Source organism: Hyposmocoma kahamanoa, unplaced genomic scaffold (genome assembly GCF_003589595.1).
Source record: "Hyposmocoma kahamanoa isolate Upper Pololo Valley unplaced genomic scaffold, ASM358959v1 211, whole genome shotgun sequence".
Classification (NCBI taxonomy): Eukaryota; Metazoa; Arthropoda; class Insecta; order Lepidoptera; family Cosmopterigidae; genus Hyposmocoma; species Hyposmocoma kahamanoa.
Window position 1 is genome coordinate 5,703,267 of NW_020653732.1, and position 24,120 is coordinate 5,727,386.

Below are 24,120 nucleotides of genomic sequence, written 5' to 3' on the forward strand. Positions count from 1 at the left end.
AATTCCATTCTTAAATGTAACATGTGTATTGCCCTTGGAATAAGTTTCAGTAAGGAAAACCCTCTATAAATAAAAACTGCAGTAAATTTAAATACATAATTTATTCCTATGGTACAACATGGTGTTGAATGATTTTCCGATACCGAATCAATTTATTTGCTATTATTACATACAATGTACAATCAGTATATTTCTTTGTGCCAAATATCTGTTTTTTAGACCTAACAAGATAGCCTAGGATCCTATATTACAAGTGTAAGTATGTATGAGGATTTTCTAAATAATTCAGATGCTAGTGTGGATGCAGATATACCAAATGTAGTTTCTATTTAGCAGAAGAAAAAGAGCATTATAGGTAAGCCACTGGCAGATCAAATCAACACTAGCATCCAAATCATGGTTATCATACAGTAGGTTGCACAGTGGAAGCTGGCAGACAGGTGCCTGTTATACTATGAGTATGGATAATAACATTGTCGGATTGTGATCCATACTGTTACCATTTTGTATTCAACACGTTCATTGCCCAAAGTATATAAACCCAAATTGTAGTTCCACTGGAGTCCATGTATCCAAAAAGACACATTGTTTAATGACAAGTGTGTAATGTGGCAGCATCACCCCGAAGTTGTGACAAATTTGTTGAGCGGTGCACACATTCCTTAATTAGGTGGTTTTGTTATTTGAATAGGGAACAGCGAACATCAATAATCATAGATAAGTTTGTTGTTAAAGGAAATAATACCAAGTTGTGACTTCATACTTTGGGGACTTGAATGCGTTAAATGGGTGAGGTAGGTTTTAAAATAGAAGTATGAAAAACAACTATAGTTTGACACTTTCAATGGGTAACAATCAAGTCGTTTCAAGAGACAAACTGCAGTTCCATACAAAAATGTTCATATTCATTTGACTAAATGATTTGTCCGTTGATACAGATGATTCGATCTCGTGTTATAAAATGTTGTTAATATTGATGTCTGTTAAAGTTCAGAAACAACTTAATATTTACCCAGTACAGAAAATGTAGCTTTACTGAGAACTTGTTTTCTTTCAAATGATTTTGTGACAATATTAAGTACAGACACCGGCAAACATTTTGAACAATGACCTCGAATGCGCAGGAATGCATTTTTAGTCTCTTTGGTAGTGGGGTACAGGTAATCTAGGTCTCGCTGACATCCCGGATACAGTCGCGCGCATTAAGCTGTATTTTTACATATTCCCAGAAAGACAAGAGAAAAATAAAAAATATATGATAATTATTTACTTTCCCCCACTACGCCACTTTTTGCTCAAGATGTTTGTCGGTTTCTGTATCTTAAGTTATAGTTATGTTAATTATAAAATTGTAATTTAAGTATCAAGGAGTATCACGTATTTTTGAGTTCAAATATATGTTCGTTCATTTGAAAGTATACAGTTAAGATTTGCGCCAATATTCCGTGCAAATGTACATTTCCGTTTAGCTTCCATTCGTTTAAATTTAGAACGAATAAATATAAGTTCCATTCACTCATTCGTATTTTGAAATGTTTACGCCCCAGCTTCATAAGAAACGTACACTTGATACGAAATTATTTTTAAAATATACTGTTTCATTAAATAACATTTAATTATTAGGATACAAATTTATTTCATTATTGAGGTCCAAGGCCATCCTTTTACTTAATTCATCTAATTGCAATCCACGCTTGGCTCCCCGACTGCTCTTAAATAATTTTTTTACCAATGTTTTTTATTCAACGCTCAACATAATCGTTTGAAATTTTTTTTTCTCAATATAAAACATAAAAAATAACAAATGTATCAGTTTTCACACTTCTTTCTTGCTTTTACACTTTTTTTAGACAGTTGCCCTGATTATTTTGGGAGAAATTTATTCTATAAAATGTTGGTTATTTATAAAACTTCCATTTGTTGACTCTTACCCTTTTTACCCTTTTGCGGAAGAAAGCTTAGGCAGAGTTATTGTCCACTTTATAGTTTTAAAAAAACAAGATTTCTAAAGACTATACAAATCGGTAAATTAAAAAAAAATCTTAAGTACCGTCTTGCTACGTTATTTTAATAGGGGAAAAAACACAAATTGTATTAGAGTGTTTGTGTACTTTATGACATTTCATCGAGTGTTGCCGTCTAAGAGCGCGTATTTAGTGGAAAATTTAAAAATTAAAGCTTGAATTTATATATTGGAAAAAATCTACCATTTTTAGTGCTGCACTGCAACTGCAAAGATCTCACTTAAAATGTCAGAGTTTAGACTGTCATTAAAAACGTCACCGCAATATTTTTTATATATCAGACAATGGGTCCAAAAATCCATATTTTAAATTTTATATCCCTTTAAACGCGGCAGTCGAAGAAATGGCAACATTTATGAAAATTAAACGTATTTTTCCCTAATAGCAACTGTCTAGGATGGGTATATTTACAAAGGAGAGGAAATGCACTGTTGTTCTGACGGTATAGTAAAGTAGGTACAGCCCCCGGCTTCGCTTACAAGTCCATATCGACACTTCACTGCTTTTCTTTGCTGCACGGTTTGTTGGAACCTGTAAAAAGAAGTCATGTTGCATGTTACGTGTAAACAAAACAAATGGTGAATTTGGTAACAAAAACAAGACAAGTTTTTAAAACTTAGTGAATAATTTTTTTGTGTCATACAACCACTCCAATTAATTAGGTTTCAATCTGGGCTGTTCATGACAGTCGTATCCTCAAACTACCTGTTTACCTGCCTACCAAATTCTTGATATTTGTGGGACAATTTCGACATTTGTGGGACAATTTCGAAACATTGCAATTTATAAAAAAATTTAAAATGTTTTTTTTTTCACCTTACTAGATCGGAAAGATTTCTTACTCATTAGAAATCTGCGCGCAAAAGCGTTTTCTTCAAAAATTTTTTCCGCGCGAGCTTTTTCAATTATGCTCTTGAATCGATCTCATAAAAAACGTTTCAAAATTAATTTTGATAAAAAAAAATTGTATACAACCTTTTACGGCCACAGTCGGTTACAATTATCATTTTAACTGAGAAAAGAAGTTTTTTTTTAATATTTTCCCAATGTCCAGCGGTAAAATGTCGTCGGGTTTTATTCAGTTGCCCTTTGGTACAGACCGGACGCTTTCAGTCGACTTGGAAGTATATAGAGTTGCCATTACATTTTTTATTTATTATACAATGGGAGGAAAGCCGCTACATAAATACGTCAGAGAAATAATTAATACCTAGTTTAGCTGTTATTTGTCGATTTCATGTTCTGTCGGAGTTACGGCATGTACTTGTAAAATAGGGAAATAGTTTTACAGCTCTATATAGTTCACACGGAAATCAAAACAACAATAAACTACTTTGTTCTAAATTCAAATTATTATACATACATTTAAAACCTAATAATTAATGGGCATGGAAATGAATATTCGTGTGCTTTCGGAAATCCGATGATTGCCGAGAGACACTGATAAAACAGAAGCACTGTATATGAGTAGGAGAATACAAGTAAACCTAAGCGCAGTTTAATAATTGTAATTTAATAATATGTCACAATGTTTGACTATGACATTAATTTATTTTTATTAAATTACTCCACTAGTTTGTTATAATTATTAATACAATAATACTAAAATCGAACATTTAGAAAAAATCCTTCGATCTAGCTGGATTTGAAATTTGAACCAACATTTTCCAGCAAACCGTGGCAGACGCTGTGCCAACTAAGCCACGGAACGAACCACGGACCTCGCGAATTCTTTCATGTGTTTGTTGCAGATATTTATTTTGGTTTTAACTTTTTTCGCCGTAGCGCCATCTGTGAGAAATCTATGAAAGTCTTCACTCAGTGAGGTAACTTTACAGCTACCACCCGGTGATTAGAGATGTCTAGAGATGAATTTAATAGGGTAATAAAATATTTAAAAAAGACACTTTTGATGTGTTGTTCGCTGACGGAGCATAACCCTATAATCAAATTATGTTTGGGTTTTAGTATGTAGGAATTTTGATATTATCATTATTTGTCTTACCTTGCTTTTATATATGTTTATTTAAGTATCAAGTATAATATATAATAATAGTAAATGTAATATGTAGCAGTATTTATGTATTTTTTATTTTGCGTTTATTGCTGGCGTCGAGCTCTACGGGCTTACTGAAATACAGCGCTGTGGTATGTTACTGCAGCACATGTTAAGTCCCGAGTTGGCATGACGCTGCAACACAGACCATACCAGACTATTTACTTTAATTTTAATTGTGTAATTATGTGTCAAATAATAATTTGTATGTAAACTGTTTTTGTGTGGTTTTGTATTGTTGTATTATGCCAATAAAAGTATTTTTTTTTATAAAAAATAAGTGCGCATTTGACCTCCATCTCATGGAAAGTGACGATGAGGTCGAGGATGTAGCCATGCACACCTAAATAATGCCTAATCACTCTCGCCTTGAAAAGGTCCAAGTTATAACATTCGGGGAATAAGTCTGCAGGCAGGGAATTCCACTCCCTAGCCGCTCGGCATACAATTGTGGAAGCGAACCGCTTCGTGCTAGTATGTCTGTGTGTGAAGTATTCCTAAAGCGTACCTGGCTAGCTGTCGTCCTGCAGCGTGGTGAAACGGTTGCCGAGCGCGAGCGGCTGACGCTGGTGGGAGCGCGGCTGCGCTTGGCTGGTGGCGCCCGCGCCGCCCGCCGTGCTCCAGCCGCCGCCGCGCTTGCCGCCCGCCGCACCCAGCACCGGGAAGTAGTCGTCGTTGTGGATGTCGGGCGCGTGTTTCTGCAACGCCACTCTCTTTGGGTCACGTTTGCGGGGCAACATATTTTTTTTATTAAGAATTTTGGCTTGGATAGGAGTCCTTTGAGCCATGTCTTCGTTTAATTATCGGGATACTGAATAAATATTTTCCATTGTGGTTTCACATTATTGTCACTTTAAACAAAAACTTTGAATTAGTAATTAGTGGAATTTTCAGGATAGAGTATTTTGTAATTTGGTTTAAAATAGTTTAGTAGAAGTAGAGCTCCTTGTGAAAGGGTTTGTCCAGGGAAGTACTGCCACCTTACCTATTTCTGCCGCCAAGCGTTACTGTGTTCCAGTTTAAAAGAGTATGGGTGCTGGTGAATTACAGGCACATGGGACTTGTCAACTTGTGTCTCAGGGTAACGGGCGTAGTAGCAGTGCCCCTCAGATCTTTGCGATTTAAAGCTCTGAGTGGCACTGCAACTGTTATGGACAGGCGTGTAGCTTACCATCAGGCGCACGACCTGTTCGTCCCGTCACTTGATATTATTTGGCTTGGATACGAGTCCTTTGAGCCATGTCTTCGTTTAATTATCGGGATCCTGAATAAATATTTTCCATTGTGGTTCTAATACAATATGTTGTATTAGAACCACACTTTCACTTAAATCACATTATAGTCACTTTAAACAAAAACTTTGAATTCGTAATTAGTGGACTTTTCAGAATAAAGTCTTCCGTAATTTGGTTTAAAATAAGAAATATAGTTCTATTTTTCTTCATTACTTCTTTCTTCGCATTTTCTTCATAATATACTTAAAATAAAAACTACCCAGGACATCCGGGTTGCCACGTTACTGTTTATTAGCATCCAATTAACAAAAAGGATGTATAACAATATACAATAATGAGAAACTGGATATGTTTTCTATTATCAAAAATAATCCCAACATATTCTACAAACAATGCATGTTACAGTGTGTGATAATGTTACGTTATTGAATATAACAATAACATCCACATTTCATACCAAATGTTTAGCACGACACAGTGTAGCCTTTATTATCTTGACTGTCCAACATTTGCATCCATGTTCTTTCTAAAAATAAATCTAAAATAATCACATTATAGAGTACTAAAAAAACGACCCAAATGTTCGTGGAAATACATCAACTTGCCAAATTTTATTGAAATCGGTTACTGTGGAAATTTGATTTTTGGCTATTATTACCACACCATCGAAACAAGAATTCGCGAATTGCTCCGCATCGCGCATTCCTGCGACGTCAATATTATCTGTGGTTTTTTTTCCTACACTCTCTACAGTGCGACTCATGTTGATACCTAATTTAAAAAATACGGTCATGATCGTCGAAAGAATGGTCACCCTAGTCGTAGCAGTGTGATGCTTTGCATCACAAAATGGCAGCAATTCGCGTCGCTGTTTTCTGCGCTGCGAATTCGCATCGACCCTTATCGTAGCCATGATATAGATTCATATTACTTTATAATAAAATACAAGAAAGTGAAAATTGACAACGCGTTTAAAACCAAACTGAGGTCTCTCTTGTTAAATGGATGTTACTACAGTGTGGGAGACTTCATGAACTCTCCCTATAAGCCCAAATAGTTCAGTTTCTGATATGTAATTTTACGAGTATTTAATGATGTAAAGTCTATTAACGTTAATTATAAGATGCTATATGTATTTAACAATAATTAAATGCTGCACCCCAAAGGGGTATGTATGTACTTATTACCCAGGTAATCTTTGTACCTAAATTGTTTGCAAATAAATAAATGTTTATGCTTTGAAGTATTTTATTAAAAACACAGAGATATTCACTGGGTACAGTAGTGATCGGTACTGCAGTAATGTTCCCACGCGTTGTCTTAAATAAGACTTATTAGTCTAATGTGTTGTCAGAAAGGGTTCGCCTTGCATGTGTCGCCTATTAGGCTATGATTGAAGTCGTTAAAAAATAAATAATTTTGAAGGTTTTCGCGATTGCATGAAACAATTTTTTCATTTTTTTTTTTAATAAAAAAACGGACACCCTTGGAGGTGGAATATTTTCTTCGAAACGGGTCCAATACCGAGGTACCCTCTTTCCAACAAAAAAAGAACCATCAAAATCGGTTCACAAATGGCGGAGCTATCGCGTAACATAAATACAAAACAAGCATACAGTCGAATTGAGAACTCCTCCTTTTCTGAAGTCGGTCAAAAATAAACAGAAACTGGATACATCGAACCTGTATGAAAACACTAAAGTGTGGGCAGTTTCATATTCTATATGTAAGTTTATTTGAATATCCAGATCAATTTGTCATGTACCAAATGCTAATTTTATGAAAATGTTATTGATGCCGAGTTCTTAGGTTTTCGCGATTGTTCGCGTATATTTGTTTTTTCAAATAAACCGACGTTTCGGACCCTTTACATGTCCCATGGTCACGGTTCACGAAACCGAAACGTCGGTTTGTTTGAAAAAACATATATACGGGATTTAAATCCGGAAAAATAGTTTCATTTCCTAATATTATTTATGTTAAGAAAATATATATATTTTTTAATGAAGGAATAACAGATATTTCATTAATACGAGGAATAAACTAGCTGTTTTTGACAGTCATTTTCACGAAATCTCAAATTGACAAATGTAGTACACATCTATAATAAGATTCCGATTGATGTTCAAAATTTACCGTTTATGAGGTTTAAAACTATTAGCTTCTCTGTTCTTGGATGACAAAAATCCGTGGTATTTTCCATTTGTTTAGGTACTTAACTAAATGTAAACAATCTTGATACATCTTTTTATTGAAACATACTTTACAAATCAATAGGTATAATAACCCAACCTCAGGACAGAGTACTAAAAAACCGACCTCAAAAGTCATTCATCCCCTAGTTTACCACCCTTAGAGGTCGAATATTTTCTTCAAATTTAATTTAAAATTTATCGCGTGACATACATACAAAAAAAAAAATTGAATTGAGGCCACCACCTTTTTTTGAAAAAAAAAATACGACACTTACGGATTGGTTCCGGCGCGGGACCGGTTCAGCGGCGGCCCGCATGCGTCCGGGAGGCACATACGCTTTCTCTTTCTCTTCGACCACCGGCGGCTTTGGCTGCTGCGGCGGCGGCGGCTCAACTTGTTGCTGCTCTGCTTGCTTCTAAAATTAGAAAACATTTATACAAATCCAGGTTTTCAGTGATTGTCATTGATAATAAAATAAAAAAATTAAAATTAAAAAAAATTTAAAATAACCACGATCATCTCGGAAAAGAGTACTAAAAAAAGCGACCTCAAAAGTAATTCATCCCTTAGCTTGCCACCCTTACAGGTGGAATATTTTCATAAAATTTAAATGTGACCACTACTGAGGTACCTTCTTTCCAATAATAATAATAATAACACCCAACATAGTCCCGCACTAGGGAAACCCTGTGTCGCGGGTGCCATGGACACGCATAGACAACCAAAAATTACACCCAAACTTACGAGAGAAATAAATGTAGACCATACAAATATTTCTCCCGGCCCGGGAATCGAACCTGTGACCTCGGCGTTGCAGTCCAGCAACCGTTCGGCCACCGATGCAGTTAATCGGTTCACAATTTTTTTTAAAAAGTATTAAAAACATATACAGTTCCTCCTTTTTTTGAAGTCGGTAAAAAATAAATATAATTATTAATACAAAAATCGAACACTAAGTAAAAATTCCTTCGTTCCGGCTGTATTCGAACCACCGTCTTCTAGCAAACCGTGCCAGATGTTATGTCAACTAAGCCACGGTATGAATATTAATTGTCAATTGCGAAACAGCAATTAACGATTGATCAATTGTTAGTTGCGAGAACCGCAATTAACAATTAATCAATTGTTAATCGCAAATATCTACAGTTAACAATTAATAAATTTTCAATCTTTTCAATGTTTTTGATTAACAATTAAAACTGACAATTATGATAAATTTATAGGGCATATGGGGGTGAGTTAGGGCGTTGGTTGTGGGGGCCTGCTGGGGGCAGGTTAGGGGGCCCCCCAACCGAGCCCCCAACCGGGGGTCCCAACCGGGCCCCCAACCGGGCCCCCCAACCGGGCCCTCCAATCGGGGCCCCCAACCGGAGACCCCAACCGGGGCCCCCAAGCGGAGTTCCCAACCGGGGCCCCCAACCGGCCGGAATTGATTTTAATTGCAAATTTAATTGCAATTAAAATCAATTGCAATTAAATCAATCGCGACGCGTCGCAATTGATTTAATTGCAATTGATTTCAATTGAATTGATTTTTTAATCTGATTGAATTATTGATTGATACTTAATTGATTAACGCTCAACACTGTTCTCAGGATAAACCCAAAACCAAACTTGTTCAGGAATTAAAGCTCTATATTTTCACACATTTTTCATAAGCAGACGCATACAAATTATGTGAACAAAATTTATACGGGAGTTCGCCATTATTCTTTATTAATTACAAGGAAATTAGTAGAAAAGTTGGTTTGTTTGAAAAACAAATATAAGAGATTTAGACTCCAAAAATACTATTTGGTAATTACAAAAAGTAGATTTTAATTTACACATAAGTTGTGAAAATGACGTCATTGATGAGGTAAACAATGTTACGTTTCTTGGAATTGGTATAGATAAAAACTTAGGTGGCAAGCTTCACATAGATGTGCTAAATAACATATTTTGTGGTTTTTTGTTACGCTCTATCCGTATCTATTGATGTAGCGTCGGTTGAAGTGCTACTCAGAGCTTTAAATCGTAAAGAACTTAGGGGCACTGCCACTGCGCCCATTACCCTGCGACACAAGTTGACAAGTTCCATATGCCTGTAATTTCACTAACACCCTGTATTTAATAATTGTCCGTATGAATTGGTTAAATGTGAATTAAGCTGCATGTACCTACATTATTATTATTATTTATTTGAATTTAAGAAAAGGGGGGAACAATATATTTAAATAAACGTAGTCCTACAAAACTGTAAATACAGTTTGACTGCAGGATCGAAATGAGTCTCAATTAAGCAATTACTAACTATTCAACAATAATTTGTGAAATAACATTTCAACATTTTTTTAAATTTACATTTTTTAAGTTCATGTCTAATAACCTCTGGTAAGCTGTTTAATATGTATGGAATACGTTTCTTTAAGGTCCTATCTCCATAGCAGTTAGTTACTCTTACGATTACAAATTTACCAGAGGTCATCGACCTTGTGTTATAGTTGTTACCAACCGTACACAACACAAGTCGCGCACCTCTGCACTATGATTATTGACAACCAGAAGATATTTATGTCGTAAACTAATCGGAATTTTACAGAATATTTTACAGGCTCTGTTTTCAGGTTTAAAAAATGTTCAGAAGTTATTAACTTACAGGTTTGTTCCAAGGTCCTTTAACCTTGCCACCTTCAGGGGCGGAGTCCTCAGACTGCGGCGCAGACTCGGGGGCTCCGTTTCCGCCTTGCAGCACCTGGATCTTGAGTCCTGTATAGTCTTTCACTGGTTCCTCATATTCCTTCCATTCCTCTTCCTCCTTGAACAAGTTTTAAACAAACACTAATAATTTAAGTTAATAATATCTGGTAGGAGAATAAGCTGCTTTACATTGCAGTATTCATACAACAATATCTAATTTAATATCGTGTCTAAAAATGTACCTGTGGCAGACAGGTACATAGTAACCAATGTTATAACATCTGTTGAACCAACAGAACCTTAAAAAACTAGCAAACAGCCATTTTCAATAGAATTAAGTTTAAATCATATTTGTTGTACTATTTTTTTCCATTACTTGTTGATAGCATCAATCACTGCTCTGTTTTGTTGTAGGTAGTTAACGGTGTTGGTGACACAATCGTTACATAGTTACTATAAGAAATTTAATTATAAGTTTTAATTGTGCCTACTGTTTGTTGACCCAAATAAATTAACCTTAGTGAAAGGGGTTACGCGATCTGAGAGTTTTCGCTAACTCAGGCTCCCCGTAATACCGTACTACATTTTGCTGAGTAAAATGTAGGGTACATGTTTTAAAACACAGTGTATTTTTGTTGTCAATATCTCACTCAAAAACACTATATACCTGCAAAGTTTTAAATCAAAACAGTGTAAGTAACTTTTCAGTATATTGCGGTGTGCATTGTTGTTTGTAGCATTTGGTCTATGATTTTTTCGAACTGCCCGGCCCCTCTCTCCAGCGTTTGACAAAAATTTAACTCAAAAACATGTAATAGGTGGCATTTTTGTGAGTAGGAGCATTAGAACCCTTTAATAAATTTGCACCCTTTTTACCTATTAGCTAATAACTCATAGCTAATAAATCCCACGATACAGGGTTTCCCTAGTGTGGTAGCCACTAGCAATTTATGCGTTCTGAATAACTGTCATTAGCCTAACTGTCGATGTTGACCTTTATTGTAATTATATATAGTAAATAAAGGTATTTGTAAGTTTTTCAATTGTGTGCATAAAATTAAATACAGGAAACTTAACCAGGAAAGTTAACCGATAATTACGCGTTCCAAATTCGACTTAGGATACGTTCATAAATCAACTTAGGATGTGTTAAAAATCCACTTGGTGTTTTATAGGCTCAGATTTTCTCACAAGTTCGTGGAATTACATGTATTTACAAAGTTTTATGAGATCGGTTACTGCAAAGTGCGCGAAACCAGATTCATCCCTTAGTTTGCCACCCTTAGAAGTGGAATGTTTTCTTCAAATTTAAATGGGACCAATACTGAGGTACCCTCTTTTCAACAAGAAAGAATTATTCAAATCGGTTCATAAATGCTGGAGTTTTCGCGTAACATATATACAAAAAAAAACATACCGACGAATTGATCTTCTTATTTTTAAGTCACTTAAAAATCAAATTAATTATCGATAGAACACGTGCGCTTGATGCTAGGCGCTTTGTGAAACAAGTTCTTTATTCCAAACACGTGATTTTATGTTTTTAGCGCCACATATTTGGCCCTCTTATAGTTGAGTAAACAAGTTTCGAACTTAACTTCTTCTGAATCCTCGACAACAAAGTTTAAATCAATTACACACTTGCAAAGTGTCAAAATTCTAAATCTTTTTTTTTATTTCCCTTTAAATTCAATTCAGATAAAAATAAAGATATTTTAATATTGCATACAAGTACATTTATTTTGTTGATAAGCAAATTACATTTGAAATCGTCAAAGTGATTTAACAGTACTCATTATTAAGGCAGGTTTTTCCTAAAAAGAATGACTCATACATACACTTTAGAGGTTTCCGTATTTAATAGATATTTGTTCACACAATATTGTCTTAACACATGTATACGTCTCCTCTCAGGCTAACAATTAGGCCATAGTCCGCCACGCTGCTGGCCCAAAGACTTCACACTGTTTCCGAGGGTAGTGAAACTTATTCGAAGTGCAGGTTCCATCACGGCTTTTTCTTCACCAAAAAGCTCATAGTAAATTTCTAATTAAATTCGTACATTAATTCCGACAAACTTGGATTGCGTTCGTTCGACCCGACCCGCACCCGCTTTCTGTGAGTTTCACGCTTAAAGCCTGAGAGGAAACTCATGTCCAATGGGATTTTAGGTACGGAAGCCAAGTGGCAGGAGAGTGCCCATCAGTGGTACGTATAAATGGGTTGATGGGGTTTGTAACGTATCATATAAATATTATTCACGTAACGCTCAATTGGCATAATTTTTCTTCCAATAAATTCATTTAATATAGTAGTCCACTTCATATAACGAAAGTTTAATATAAACTTACATTCTATAATTTAATTTTTTATAACGATCACAAGTTATAAACTACAGTTAACATAATGTAATTTTATCTAAATTACATTTCATCTAGAAATAGGATTATTTGTGAAAAACGATATTGTTAATAATATAATATTACATTAATTACAATTTGGACTGAAAACATGTTCGGAAACGCAAACAAATTCGTTTCTGGCACTCGCCGGCCGCGGCCGCAGTCGCAGCACGTTCGCTCCACTCCGCGATATTACACCACGTAAATATCATCTAAATTGACAATATATGAAATGATTAATACATAAAATGAGCTATAAAATGTGAATGTTATATCAAACAAGAATTATATGAAGTTAAATTGCCTACATTTTCCACATTTGGACACATTTATATATACTTAATATTAATGCTTTTCACATACCCAATTAATTACAAACTTTTACGAAATGGTTAAGTTAAAATACTTAAAAATTGGTCTGTATAATGCTGGATCTTTAAATATCAAACACAATGAGTTCCTTGCTGCTATTCTCCTGACATACTAGCCATTAACGAAACTTGGCTTTAAAAAGGACAAGAGGGGTGTGCGCCTATGATGCAGGGGTACCGCTTTACGCACATTCCACGGACTTTGGGAACACGGGCTGGTGGTGGTGGTGGAGTTGGTTTCTATATTAAACGTGATCTTAATGCCCGTAAATGCACCCACACACCAGCTACAAATGTGGAACAGTTATGGATTAGCATGACGATTAGTTGTAGTCGTATTTTAGTAGGTACCGCATATCGACCTCGTTGGGTATGTGTGGATGAATTCTTGGACGCTCTAACATCATTTTCGAATTTCGATACAATTGTACTAGTGGGAAACTTTAACATTAATCTCTTAGACCATAACAGCGGCAACGCCAAAAGGCTGCAGTTGTTTTTTAACAGTATGAATTTGACAAATTATGTTTCTTCACCAACACATTTTACTTCGCATAGTGAAAGTCTCATTGATCTATTCTGCTCTGATCATAATGTTCTAAATTTGGTTGTGGATTAAGCTGCCGAATTGGGCGGATATGCAATGGTTTTTGCAGAAATGCATGTAAAAAAGGAAAAGTCAACTTCCCGCTGAACCTCTATAAGACGTTTGAAAAATATAGATTTGTCGAGTTTCTCACATACATTGGAACGATAGGATTGGAATTGTGGAATTAATTTGGAATCTGTGAAAGATAAGGTACATTACTTTTAACTATGCTTTATGACAAGTTTGCTCCGTGCCGTATAATTACAATAAAAGACAGGAATAAACCATGGCTGACAAGCAATGTTCGCCTTATGATGGAATTGCGTAATTCGGCTCATATTAAATATAAACAATTCAAAACTGACGAGAACAAAAAAAACTATAAAATGCTTAAACATCTGGTCAATTCGAGTTCGTTCTTTGAACAAAAAACATATTTTTCACTCAAAATATAAATAATAATGGAAACAATTCCAAAACACTCTGGAAAAACTTAAAGCGTGATATTTTACCAGATTTTAAAAACTCCGCCGATCTGCCAATTTATTTTAATAACCCTAACCAAATAAATAAACATTTGCTTAATGTACCAGGAGACAGCATCCCTAGTGTAGAAACTATATCATACTATGAGCATCACACGTTCTCAGAATCCACGTTTAAACTTGTTCCTGTTAGTGAAGATACCTTTGGTAGAATTGTTCTTGGATTGGAATCCAATGCATTGGGATCGGATGGCACTAGCGTGGACATGGTACTGTTAACTCTCCCTCATACTCTTAATGTAATTACTGATATTGTTAATTCGTCAATTATTACTTCGACTTTCCCTTCACTTTGGAAAACAGCAATAATAACTCCCATTCTCAAGAAAAATAGTCCAGAAAATGTGAAAGATTTACTTCCCATAAGCATAGGGCAAACCCTATCTTTAAAAAATTTTAGAAAAGATCGTGTCGTTGCAGTTATCAAAATTCTTAGAGGCAAACAATATCCTGCCTGTGGTGCAGTTCGGTTTCAGGAAGGGGCGCAGTACAAATACTGCCTTACATGACGTCATAGACGCAGTTCTCAGTGCTCAAGATTCTGACAAGGGAACTGCTCTGGTACTTTTGGACTTTTCCAGAGCCTTCGAGTCCATTAATATTCCTTTACTTATTTCAAAATTAAAATACTGCGGTTGCGACTCATCGGCTTTGGAATGATTCAAGAGTTACCTTACTAACCGCACGCAACAAGTAAAATTGTCGAAATCCAATGGCGCTGGCCTGATGTCAGATCTGAGTGCTGTTGACAGGGGCGTGCCTCAAGGCTCTATATTGGGGCCGTTGCTATTTGTACTTTACACTTCAGATATCACGGGCTGCATCAAAAACTGCAAGTATCACCTCTATGCGGATGATGTTCAGTTACATCTGTCTTTCGATCCAGATAGAACCGCCGAAAGTACAAGCCCCATTAATGAGGATCTACACCGCTTAGCTATTTGGTCCAGGAACAATGCCTTGGTCTTGAATCCAATCAAATCTCAACTTTTGATTCTAGGATCTTGTAAACAAGTGAGAAACATCCAGTCACATGCGTCAGTTCTTTCAATTACGGAGGCCCGAAATTTGGGTATAATTATGGACGGTCACCTTAGATTTGACACTCATGTGGCCGAACTTGTTCGCAGTTGCTTCTATGGGTTAAAAGTGATCTACGGTATTCGACCGTTTCTCAGCGTTGATTTGCGTATTTCTCTATGTGAAGCATTGATATTATCTAAGATCAACTAATGTATCACGTCCATGGTCCATGCCTTTTGTCTAAAACACACAAACTTCTGCAGCGTGTCCAAAATGCATGTGCCAGATTTTGTTTTTTTAAACCCCCTCGTATACACGTCACTCCTTATCTCAACGCTGCAAATCTACTAAATATCGGGACTCGTCAAAATCTCCTGTATGCAGGACTTTTATTCGATATAGTTAAAACTAGAACAACTGAATATCTTTATGAAAAACTAATCTGTCTCTGATCTGTCCGATCATGTATACTTATGGTACCACAACATAGAACCGCAGCTTTTCGAGGTAGTTTCAAATACTCGGCCTCAAAGTGCTGGAATAATATTCCACCACCTATACGCAACGAGACATCCAAACCCAAATTCAAAGCACTGTACCGGCAACACCTACTCTTACTTCAAAAATCTGTGTAGTGTGTTTTTATTCTTTAACGTAGTCCGACTAGAATAGAATTTTGTTATTGCTTTGATATATTCTTATTATGTGAATAATTATATTATAATACTAAATACATTACACAACATTAAAACCTCTTTACAGTCACAACTTGCTCCTACAGCTGTAATTATATTCACATTTGCTCATGCACTTACATGTCAAACAGGTTATTTTAGATGCACTATTTACACTTTACTATGTATATTATTATTGTCAATGTATAACTTTACTCATAGCCGTTATATTTTTGCTTTCAAATAATTTAATCCCTCTCCTTGGTCCTGACTGAAAACCAGCGCCTTAGGAAACTTTGGCATATGCTGAGTCAGCGCCGTTTCACTGCTATGACAATCATGTTTTGTTATTTCTTTTATGCTTAATCTGTATTTGTGTTATATCAGTGAATAAAGTGTTTATCTATCTATCTGATTATAGGAAGTGAAATTGGTCCAAATAAAAATTCTATTAAATGAACGGTATTTATTTTGAAATGAGTTTATTTAATTTTCGTAAAGTGAGGCGCACCAGAGTTGAATCATCAACTCTGGTGTCATCAGACAACAAAACAATTCTACAGGTCGTGACAAAGCCTGTAATTATTTTGAATTTCGCCCTGTGACCTAAGATAATTGAAGTAAACGGTCACACGTGGTCAACATAATAGTATAAAAGCTGGTGCTCAAGCGCGGCTTCATTAGTACTTCGAGTAGCCTACTATACTATATTAATATTTTTCTTTTTTTATTTTTATTATTAATTGTTTATTTCTAACAAAAAGCACAAGAATGAATTTTCAAATTCCTTACTTGAGAAATGACAGGTGATCCATATAAACATTCATCCCCTATTTCACACCCTTTAAGATTTATTTTTCTGACAAAAAGTAGCCTACGCCCTTCTCCTAGGTCCCATCTATCTGTATACCAAAATTCATCAACATTGGATCCGCAGTTTAGGCGTGAAAGCGTAACACAGATAGAGTTAATATAACGCGCTGAACACCTTCCGCGAAGATCCTGAATTAGTCATCCTCCGTGCAGATAAAGGTAACGCGACAGTGGTCATGAATACGTCAGATTATAACAGCAAAATAACTGACTTACTATAGGATGAAAGCACGTATAAAAAGGTGAAGAAAGACTACCACCAAGATATTAAAAACAACAACTAAGTTAATATCTAAGCACTCCGATACGCTGAAACTTGATGTAAGTGAGTTTGTACCCTGCTGCGTAAAACCTCCAAAACTATAAGGGTTACCAAAAATGCATAAGGCTGACACCTCACTCCGTCCCATAGTTAGCCAGATTGACACACCAACCTACAAACTGGCTCAACACATGGCAAAGGTACTGTCACCATTGAGATGGAACACTTCTACACATGTGAAGGATTCATACCATTTCATCAGTGGAATCAAAGATCTACGGTTAACTGATGATGACGCCATGGTCAGTTTTGATGTTCAGTCGCTGTTTACCAACCTACCAGTAAAAGACTGCATTGAAATTGTACGTAAAAAGCTAAGGGAACATAATACGTCCATTGAATAGCAGAATTATTACAACATTGCCTAACATCAGGCTATCAATTGTGGAATAATGAATTCTACCTACAAATTGACGGTATAGCGATGGGCTCCCCAGTATCGCCCGTTGTTACCGATATTTTCATGGACAACTTCGAGGAGCGAGTTTTACCCATGGCCCCAGCTAGGCCGAAGATTTTCAAACGGTACGTTGATGATAATTTCACAATATTACCTAAAGATAGCATACCTTCTTTCTTGGACCATCTTAATTCTTTTAGTACTAAGATCCAATTTACTATGGAACAAGGGAATTGTGGTACTTTAGCTTTCTTAGATGTTTTAATGAAAAGAAATCCTAATAACACCTTAGACCATACTGTATTTCGAAAGAAAACCCACACAGGTATCCCAATGGTAATTCCCATCACCATCCTAGCCAGTTAGCTACCGTGGGCAAATCTTTGTTTCACACATGGTGTCTGCGACAGTAATCATCTGACAGGGAAACTTCAGCATATAAAGCAAGTCCTACATGCGAATAAGTTGAAGATTCCACGCCAATGCCGCAGGTCCCGTGCGAAACCACCAATCCCAACCAAAACCAACAGTCTGCGAAGACCTGCCATCTTACCTTACGTGAGAGGTGTTACAGACAAGATCGGAAGAGTCCTCAGGCGCAGTCCTCAAGACCTATTTCAGGCCCCTGACGAAGATTTCTCAGTTCCTGAGACCCGTGAAATGTAACATCCCCTTACAGGATGAAAATCTCAAACAGACATAAGACTGCAGTACTAATTAATATGTTTTAATTTATTCCAAAATCTATTATTAATTAATAAATAATTCATTCAATAAAATAATTTGTAAAACTTAATGTAGCGTAAATTGGACAGTTTTTTTTGTAAAATTAACAATAAGGTATTTAATTAATAACTATTGTAACTATAGTGAAAAAATTGGGTGGTTTGCATCAATATTAGATATAGCTGGTTGGAGACTGTGGTACAGTCTCAGTCAACCGTGACCATGGGACCTGTAAAGGGCCCGAAACGTCAGTTTGTTTGAAAAAACAAATACACGCTATTTAAATCCGGAAAAATAGTTTCATTTCCTACGTGTAACAATCGCGAAAACCTAAGAACTCGATACAGACAAAGTTACTTCCAGCATTTACAATATTAGTATGAATAGAAATTCTTCAGCTTATTTTCTAAGGGAATTTCTCAGCAGTCCGAGATCAAGTGAAAAGTAAATATTTCGTCAAGTTTTAAAGTTCAATATAAAGTAAATAAACAATTTTATCTGTACACTGTACATAAGCAATGTTCAACATAAAATTGAGTATAATTAAATATGTCAGTAATGTTTATGTTTCTTATCTACAATTATTTCTAAGACTTAACTAATAGTAATAATATTTTTAACAGCAGTAGAGCTCCTTGTGAAAGAGTTCGTCCAAGAAAGTACTGCCACCTAACCTATTTTTGCCGCCAAGCAGTAATGTGGGCATTAATGCGTTCTGGTTTTGAAGGATAAGGGCACTGGTGAAATTACAGGCACATGGGACTTGTCAACTTATGTCTCAGGGTATTGGACGCAGTGTCAGTGCCCTTCAGATCTTTGCAATTTAAAGCTGAGTGGCACTGCAACTGTTATGGACAGGCTTGTAGCTTACCATCAGGTGCACGATTTGTTTGTCCCGTCATTAGATAATATTAAAGAAAATCTCACAAAACATTGTTTGGAATGTGTAATAATGATGCATCTTTATTTTTAACTATCTTGACTAACAATAAGGAACCAACATTATGGTCATCCAGGGGCCAAAGGAGTTATCCGTATCTGTAATTAGATGTTAATACATCTCATGCAAAATTTATGCTCACAAGGTACAATTTACAATGTACCTGAAAAGAAAGAACACATTGTAAATTGTATCATAAATGCATGTATTTTGTGCTTCAATTTTGCAAATTGTGAAAATCGTATTTTTCCTTTTACGCCATCACAACGATAGTTTATAAATATTTTATGAAACAAAGGAGAAGCAAACAAAAAAAAACAATTGGCTTGATCATTTCATTGATTTTTTTCTATTAGTAAAATACTGCAGCCCACATTGGCAACACTGTCAAGGTTCATGGTCAATGAAGCATTCTGGGTTCTATACTTAGCTAACATTTCTGCTACCTCATTGTCCTTGATGTAGGAGTGACCTGGAAGTGATCGTTGTTCCTCTTTCTAAGAGTGTTTAGAGCAGTTGCACAGTGCTCCACAAACTTAGGTGTTTGGAAAACTGAGGCCAGTGCATGAACATGAAGTGCCGCTTGATTGAATCTATGTATACACTTTGTATGTACTTCAAAGCCACCGCACAAAAAAATGTCACTAATTTGTATATCTTAGTTCAATATGAAATGTTCAATCATTAAATTTTGTCAGTATGTTGTTGATACATCTCTATGGAGAAAAAATGGGCAGCCACTATACAGAAAGCACTTGGAAGTCACTCTAAAACCCTACCTACCCTTGTTGGTTTTTGAGATCCATCTCGCGAAATGGGGTACCCCGTGCAATCATATTCTGATTTAGGTTTTTACCGAGCCTAAAAGATGGATGTGTATATATACCTACCCATATGTACCTGAATCTGGGTCACATATTATGTACACCACAGTCAAATATGGGAACCTCCTTCAAGCTGTTGTGTTTTATGAACCTGTTTTTTTAGAAAGCATGCACCATTCTCACCACAGAACATTCCAGGATTGACCTTGGGAAACTGACACTGAGTCAAGCCTTGAAGTCGTCAGTAAAGAAATAATAAACAATACTAACACCTGGAAGGTTCATTTCAGCCTTTCTGAGTTGTAAGCCTGTTCCGAAATGTTTTTTTTTTTGTGGAGTCTTATTCTATGAATAGTCCATTTGTCAATTAATTACAAATTTGGGTTAAATAGGAGTGACCAATTAAAACGAAATAATTTTTATGCGATTGGTGCCCATAGTAAAATTCTTCTTTTTATTTACTGACAGTGCCCTTTTAGTGTTTCACCAGTACCGAGTGTTCTGCTATAAATTTTATCAGTTCCAGTGGGTTCTGTTACTCAACAAGTTTTGTGGGGGTACTTTGTTAGAGAGAACAAGCTTATGTAGTGAATTTTGAATTTGTTCAATTTTATAGACTGAATCTGTCATGTCAACTAGTAATTTTGTATTTCATGACAAGCACTGGCGATTGCACTGTTTATGCTTGGAAAGTGTGTCTGAGTGGTCATACCTTAGAAAAGAAAGCATTGACCACAGTGACAGAGTTCAAATTAAGCAATTGTAAAGGATTCAAAAGTGCATGGTGGAATACACACCTCCCATGATTTAGCTCATATAATCAGGAAAGACAGGGCCATAGTATGATGATGGATTTGTCCATTATACCATAGACAGCAATTAAATACATAATTTGAGGAATGTAGTTATGTTTTAAATGTAATTGGTACCCCTTTTGTTATAGGCTCATATAATAGGAAAGACAGGGTCACAATATGATGGTGGGGTTGTCCATTATACCACAGACAAACATAGATTGGCACACCTTTTGTTAAAGGCACATTTAACCAGGAAAGACAGGGTCATGGTATGATAGTAGGTCTGTCCATTATACCATAGACAGCAAATCATTTCACAATTTGAGGTAGTTTTTTTTAAACAGACTGCCACATCTTTTGTTATAATGTGATCAACAGGTAGGGGTTCACATACAAAGATAGCATTTAAAAATCCTCGCAATGCGACACGACGCTATCCACACCACACTTAAATAATGATGACGAATACAAAAAGTTTGCACAATACCCATGCTTATAAACAGAAACATGAATTATCACGTTCATTACACCGCGCAAATGACCTACATAGCAAAAAATCAAATTAAGAGCTAATTACGTCATTAATATACATTTCGTGGTTGATTAAATTAAGTCACTCCATTTAGAAGGCTGAATATCGCTGTATAACCAACGTCTACTCATGTAATGACAGTGTGAAATATAGTTGAGATTGTAGGATATATGAAAGGTTTTATCTAGACAAAACTCACCGCTGTTCGACCAGACTCGTCACCTTCCTGTGCTGGTCGGTCTTTCTTCGGTCTCACATCAGATTTCTGTTTGGTATCCTCAAGTTTTTTAGCTAACTCATCGGCGGTTGCAAATTTTTTTGACTTGGACTTTTTGCGATCTTTCTTTGCGAAAAAGTCATCCAGATCTGCCATATCGAATTTTAACAATAAACTTGTTTGTTAAACAGTGGTTAAGGAGGTAATTACAGCAATATTGGAACAAAAGAAAAGGGGGAAATTACTTGGTTCCCCGAAAAAGATTTTTGTGGCAAGCGTGGCCGACTGTTTCTTTTTTTTTTTAAATGGCAGATCGCAATGTTGCTATTTTTCAATTATAAGAACTACCACCTCTAAATATGAAAACGTTCATTTAAAATGGTAACGTTAAATACAATTGTGACAAGTTAAAAAACTGCTGACATTTCTAGAGTTATGCCACCAGCCACCACAGCCACTATTAATTAGAACTGGCACTTATTACCATACTTGACTCATTATGTTACTTTTAAAACGATAACAAATAATAATATTATGGGTCATCTAGTCACCAGCTTTCTTAACACAGTACCTACTTGAGGGAATTATTTGACGTTATTTTTATTTGTTATAATTTGGGAACAAAACTTTTAGATTTCAAAGTGGTAATTTTGGCTCAACTGGAAGCTTTTTTATAAGACGAAATATTGTATAAGAAAATCGTTTGTTTGTTATAATTATTATATTATTTAATTTTAATTTTTATTTTTTATTTATGGCACAACAACAGACTTCAGACACAAGCAATATAGAAAAAAAACACTAAAAAATTAATACAGTAGGTATATCTGTGCCCAATTATAACTGTGCTCAACGTTCAAAAGTACTATAAACGGACGCTAAATTAATTATTATTATTATACAAAAAAAAAGAAAAAGAATACATTATTCACCTTAAAACAATGCAAAAAGTGATCTCTTAAAAGTAGGCACACCGCAGTTAAAAAAATCACAATCAGAACATATTTCGTTGTAATACCCACACATCCTATACAGGGGGTTATACATTATATTGTGATACACTATTTTTTGTAAGGGGTATAGTGAATAATCATTGATTACGCATAAACCGAGTCGGAATTCTAAACAGCAACATCTCTAGTAAGCCACTGTCAGACAGTCCATTGGCAATCATCCACCTACGTTTTTCCAAATAAACCATAATGAAAGTAGCTAAAGCGGTAATCATACTTTCGTATTGTTTTACATATAACATATTTCGCAGGCAAAGTTTGTAGGAATCTGCGCTGAATAGCTTCTATCCTATCTACGTGGCTGGTATGTACAGGAGACCAAACCGACGAGCAATACTCCAAGACATTTCTGACTAGGGCTCCATACAAGATGATCCACGATTTTACATTTTGAAATGGTTTGGCGTGTCGAAGTACAAAGAACAGCATTTTATTTGCCTTACTGCAAACATGGTCGTAATGTGGGCGAAATGTTAGAAAAGAGTCAAAATACACTTCTAAGTCACGAACAGTCTGGTCTCGGGTAAGAGTAGACCCATGTATGTTATAGTTGAGGCGCAAAGGGTTCCTATTTTTCGTAAATAGTATCACCTGACACTTACCAACATTGATTGACATATGTCTGACGATACACCAATTGGCAATAATATTATCAAATTTTTTTTTTGTAGTGCTCCGCAATCTTCAATTCTTACAACTCGCTCATAAATCTTAATGTCGTCGGCGAATGCAAGACATTCGTACTGAATGGTATTGAGGAGATCATTAATAAAAATCAGGATCAGAAGCGGTCCCAAATTTAAACCTTGCGGAATCCCTGAACTCGAGATAAACGAGAAAGAATCATAACCACTTAGCGACACGAGTTGGGAACGATTAAGGAGGTATGAGGTGAGCCAACGTAGCAGATTTCCGTGAATACCCATGTGACTTGCCTTTGCCAGCAATATAGAGTGATTCACACGATCGAATGCTTTGGTAAAGTCAATGTATATAGCGTCAACTTGCGTCCTGTTGTTAATAGAGTCACACAAAAATTGCCGTGCTGCTTCTGACTAAGAATAGGGCTAACATGGTTATAAAGATGCTAATAAAGAACTGACTCATAAAACTTTGCAAACCAGCTCAAAATGCTGATTGGACGGTAGTAGCAGACATTGTTCTTATCACCCGATTTATATATTGGCGTAATCTTAACTACTTGCCATAAGGATGGAAACGTTCCCTCACTGAGTAATTTGTTATAAATTAAACTTAATGGTTCAACCAAAGCTAAAGCAGTTATACGGATGAATTTTGGAATACAATCCGGCGCCTTTGGATAACACAACATTCTCTAGCAAAGCTAACACAGACTCCCTTTGCATCTCTAATTTACTCAGAGAGTAATTATGGCCGGGATAATCAGGGGTGTATGCTAGTGTCGTCCTCATTTCGTAGACAAGTGAGAAGAATTCACCGAAGGGATTCACTATATCGCCACCTGTGGTAGCCACACGGTCGTGGAGATACATACGATTCGACATAGTATTAGTAACTCGCGTGCTCTTCGTCTACCAACAAAAGGATCTCAAATTACTTGATAAGTCTTTTTCAACATTAGAAACGTAAAGTTTAAAACAGCTTTGCAGTAAGGACTTCACACACAAGCGTAGCGTAAAGAAAGTATCATAATCTCCAGG

At 35.9% G+C, this 24,120-nt stretch overlaps 1 protein-coding gene across 2 annotated transcripts; it reads right to left on the reverse strand.

The window, feature by feature from the left end:
• Window positions 1-623: 623 nt before the first annotated feature.
• LOC113227592 (protein CDV3 homolog) lies at window positions 624-21,704 on the reverse strand. Of its 2 annotated transcripts, none has more exons than XM_026460550.1 (5): window positions 21,408-21,704; window positions 10,150-10,305; window positions 7,786-7,926; window positions 4,589-4,778; window positions 624-2,555 (listed from the first exon to the last, which is right to left on the reverse strand). In XM_026460550.1, exons 1-4 carry the CDS (start codon window positions 21,579-21,581, stop codon window positions 4,593-4,595), a joined length of 657 nt encoding a protein of 218 aa, XP_026316335.1. In that variant the 5' UTR covers window positions 21,582-21,704; the 3' UTR covers window positions 624-2,555; window positions 4,589-4,592. The 2 variants fall into 2 exon arrangements, with proteins under 2 accessions (XP_026316335.1, XP_026316334.1); XM_026460549.1 differs by having other exon boundaries at window positions 10,150-10,308.
• Window positions 21,705-24,120: the final 2,416 nt, after the last annotated feature.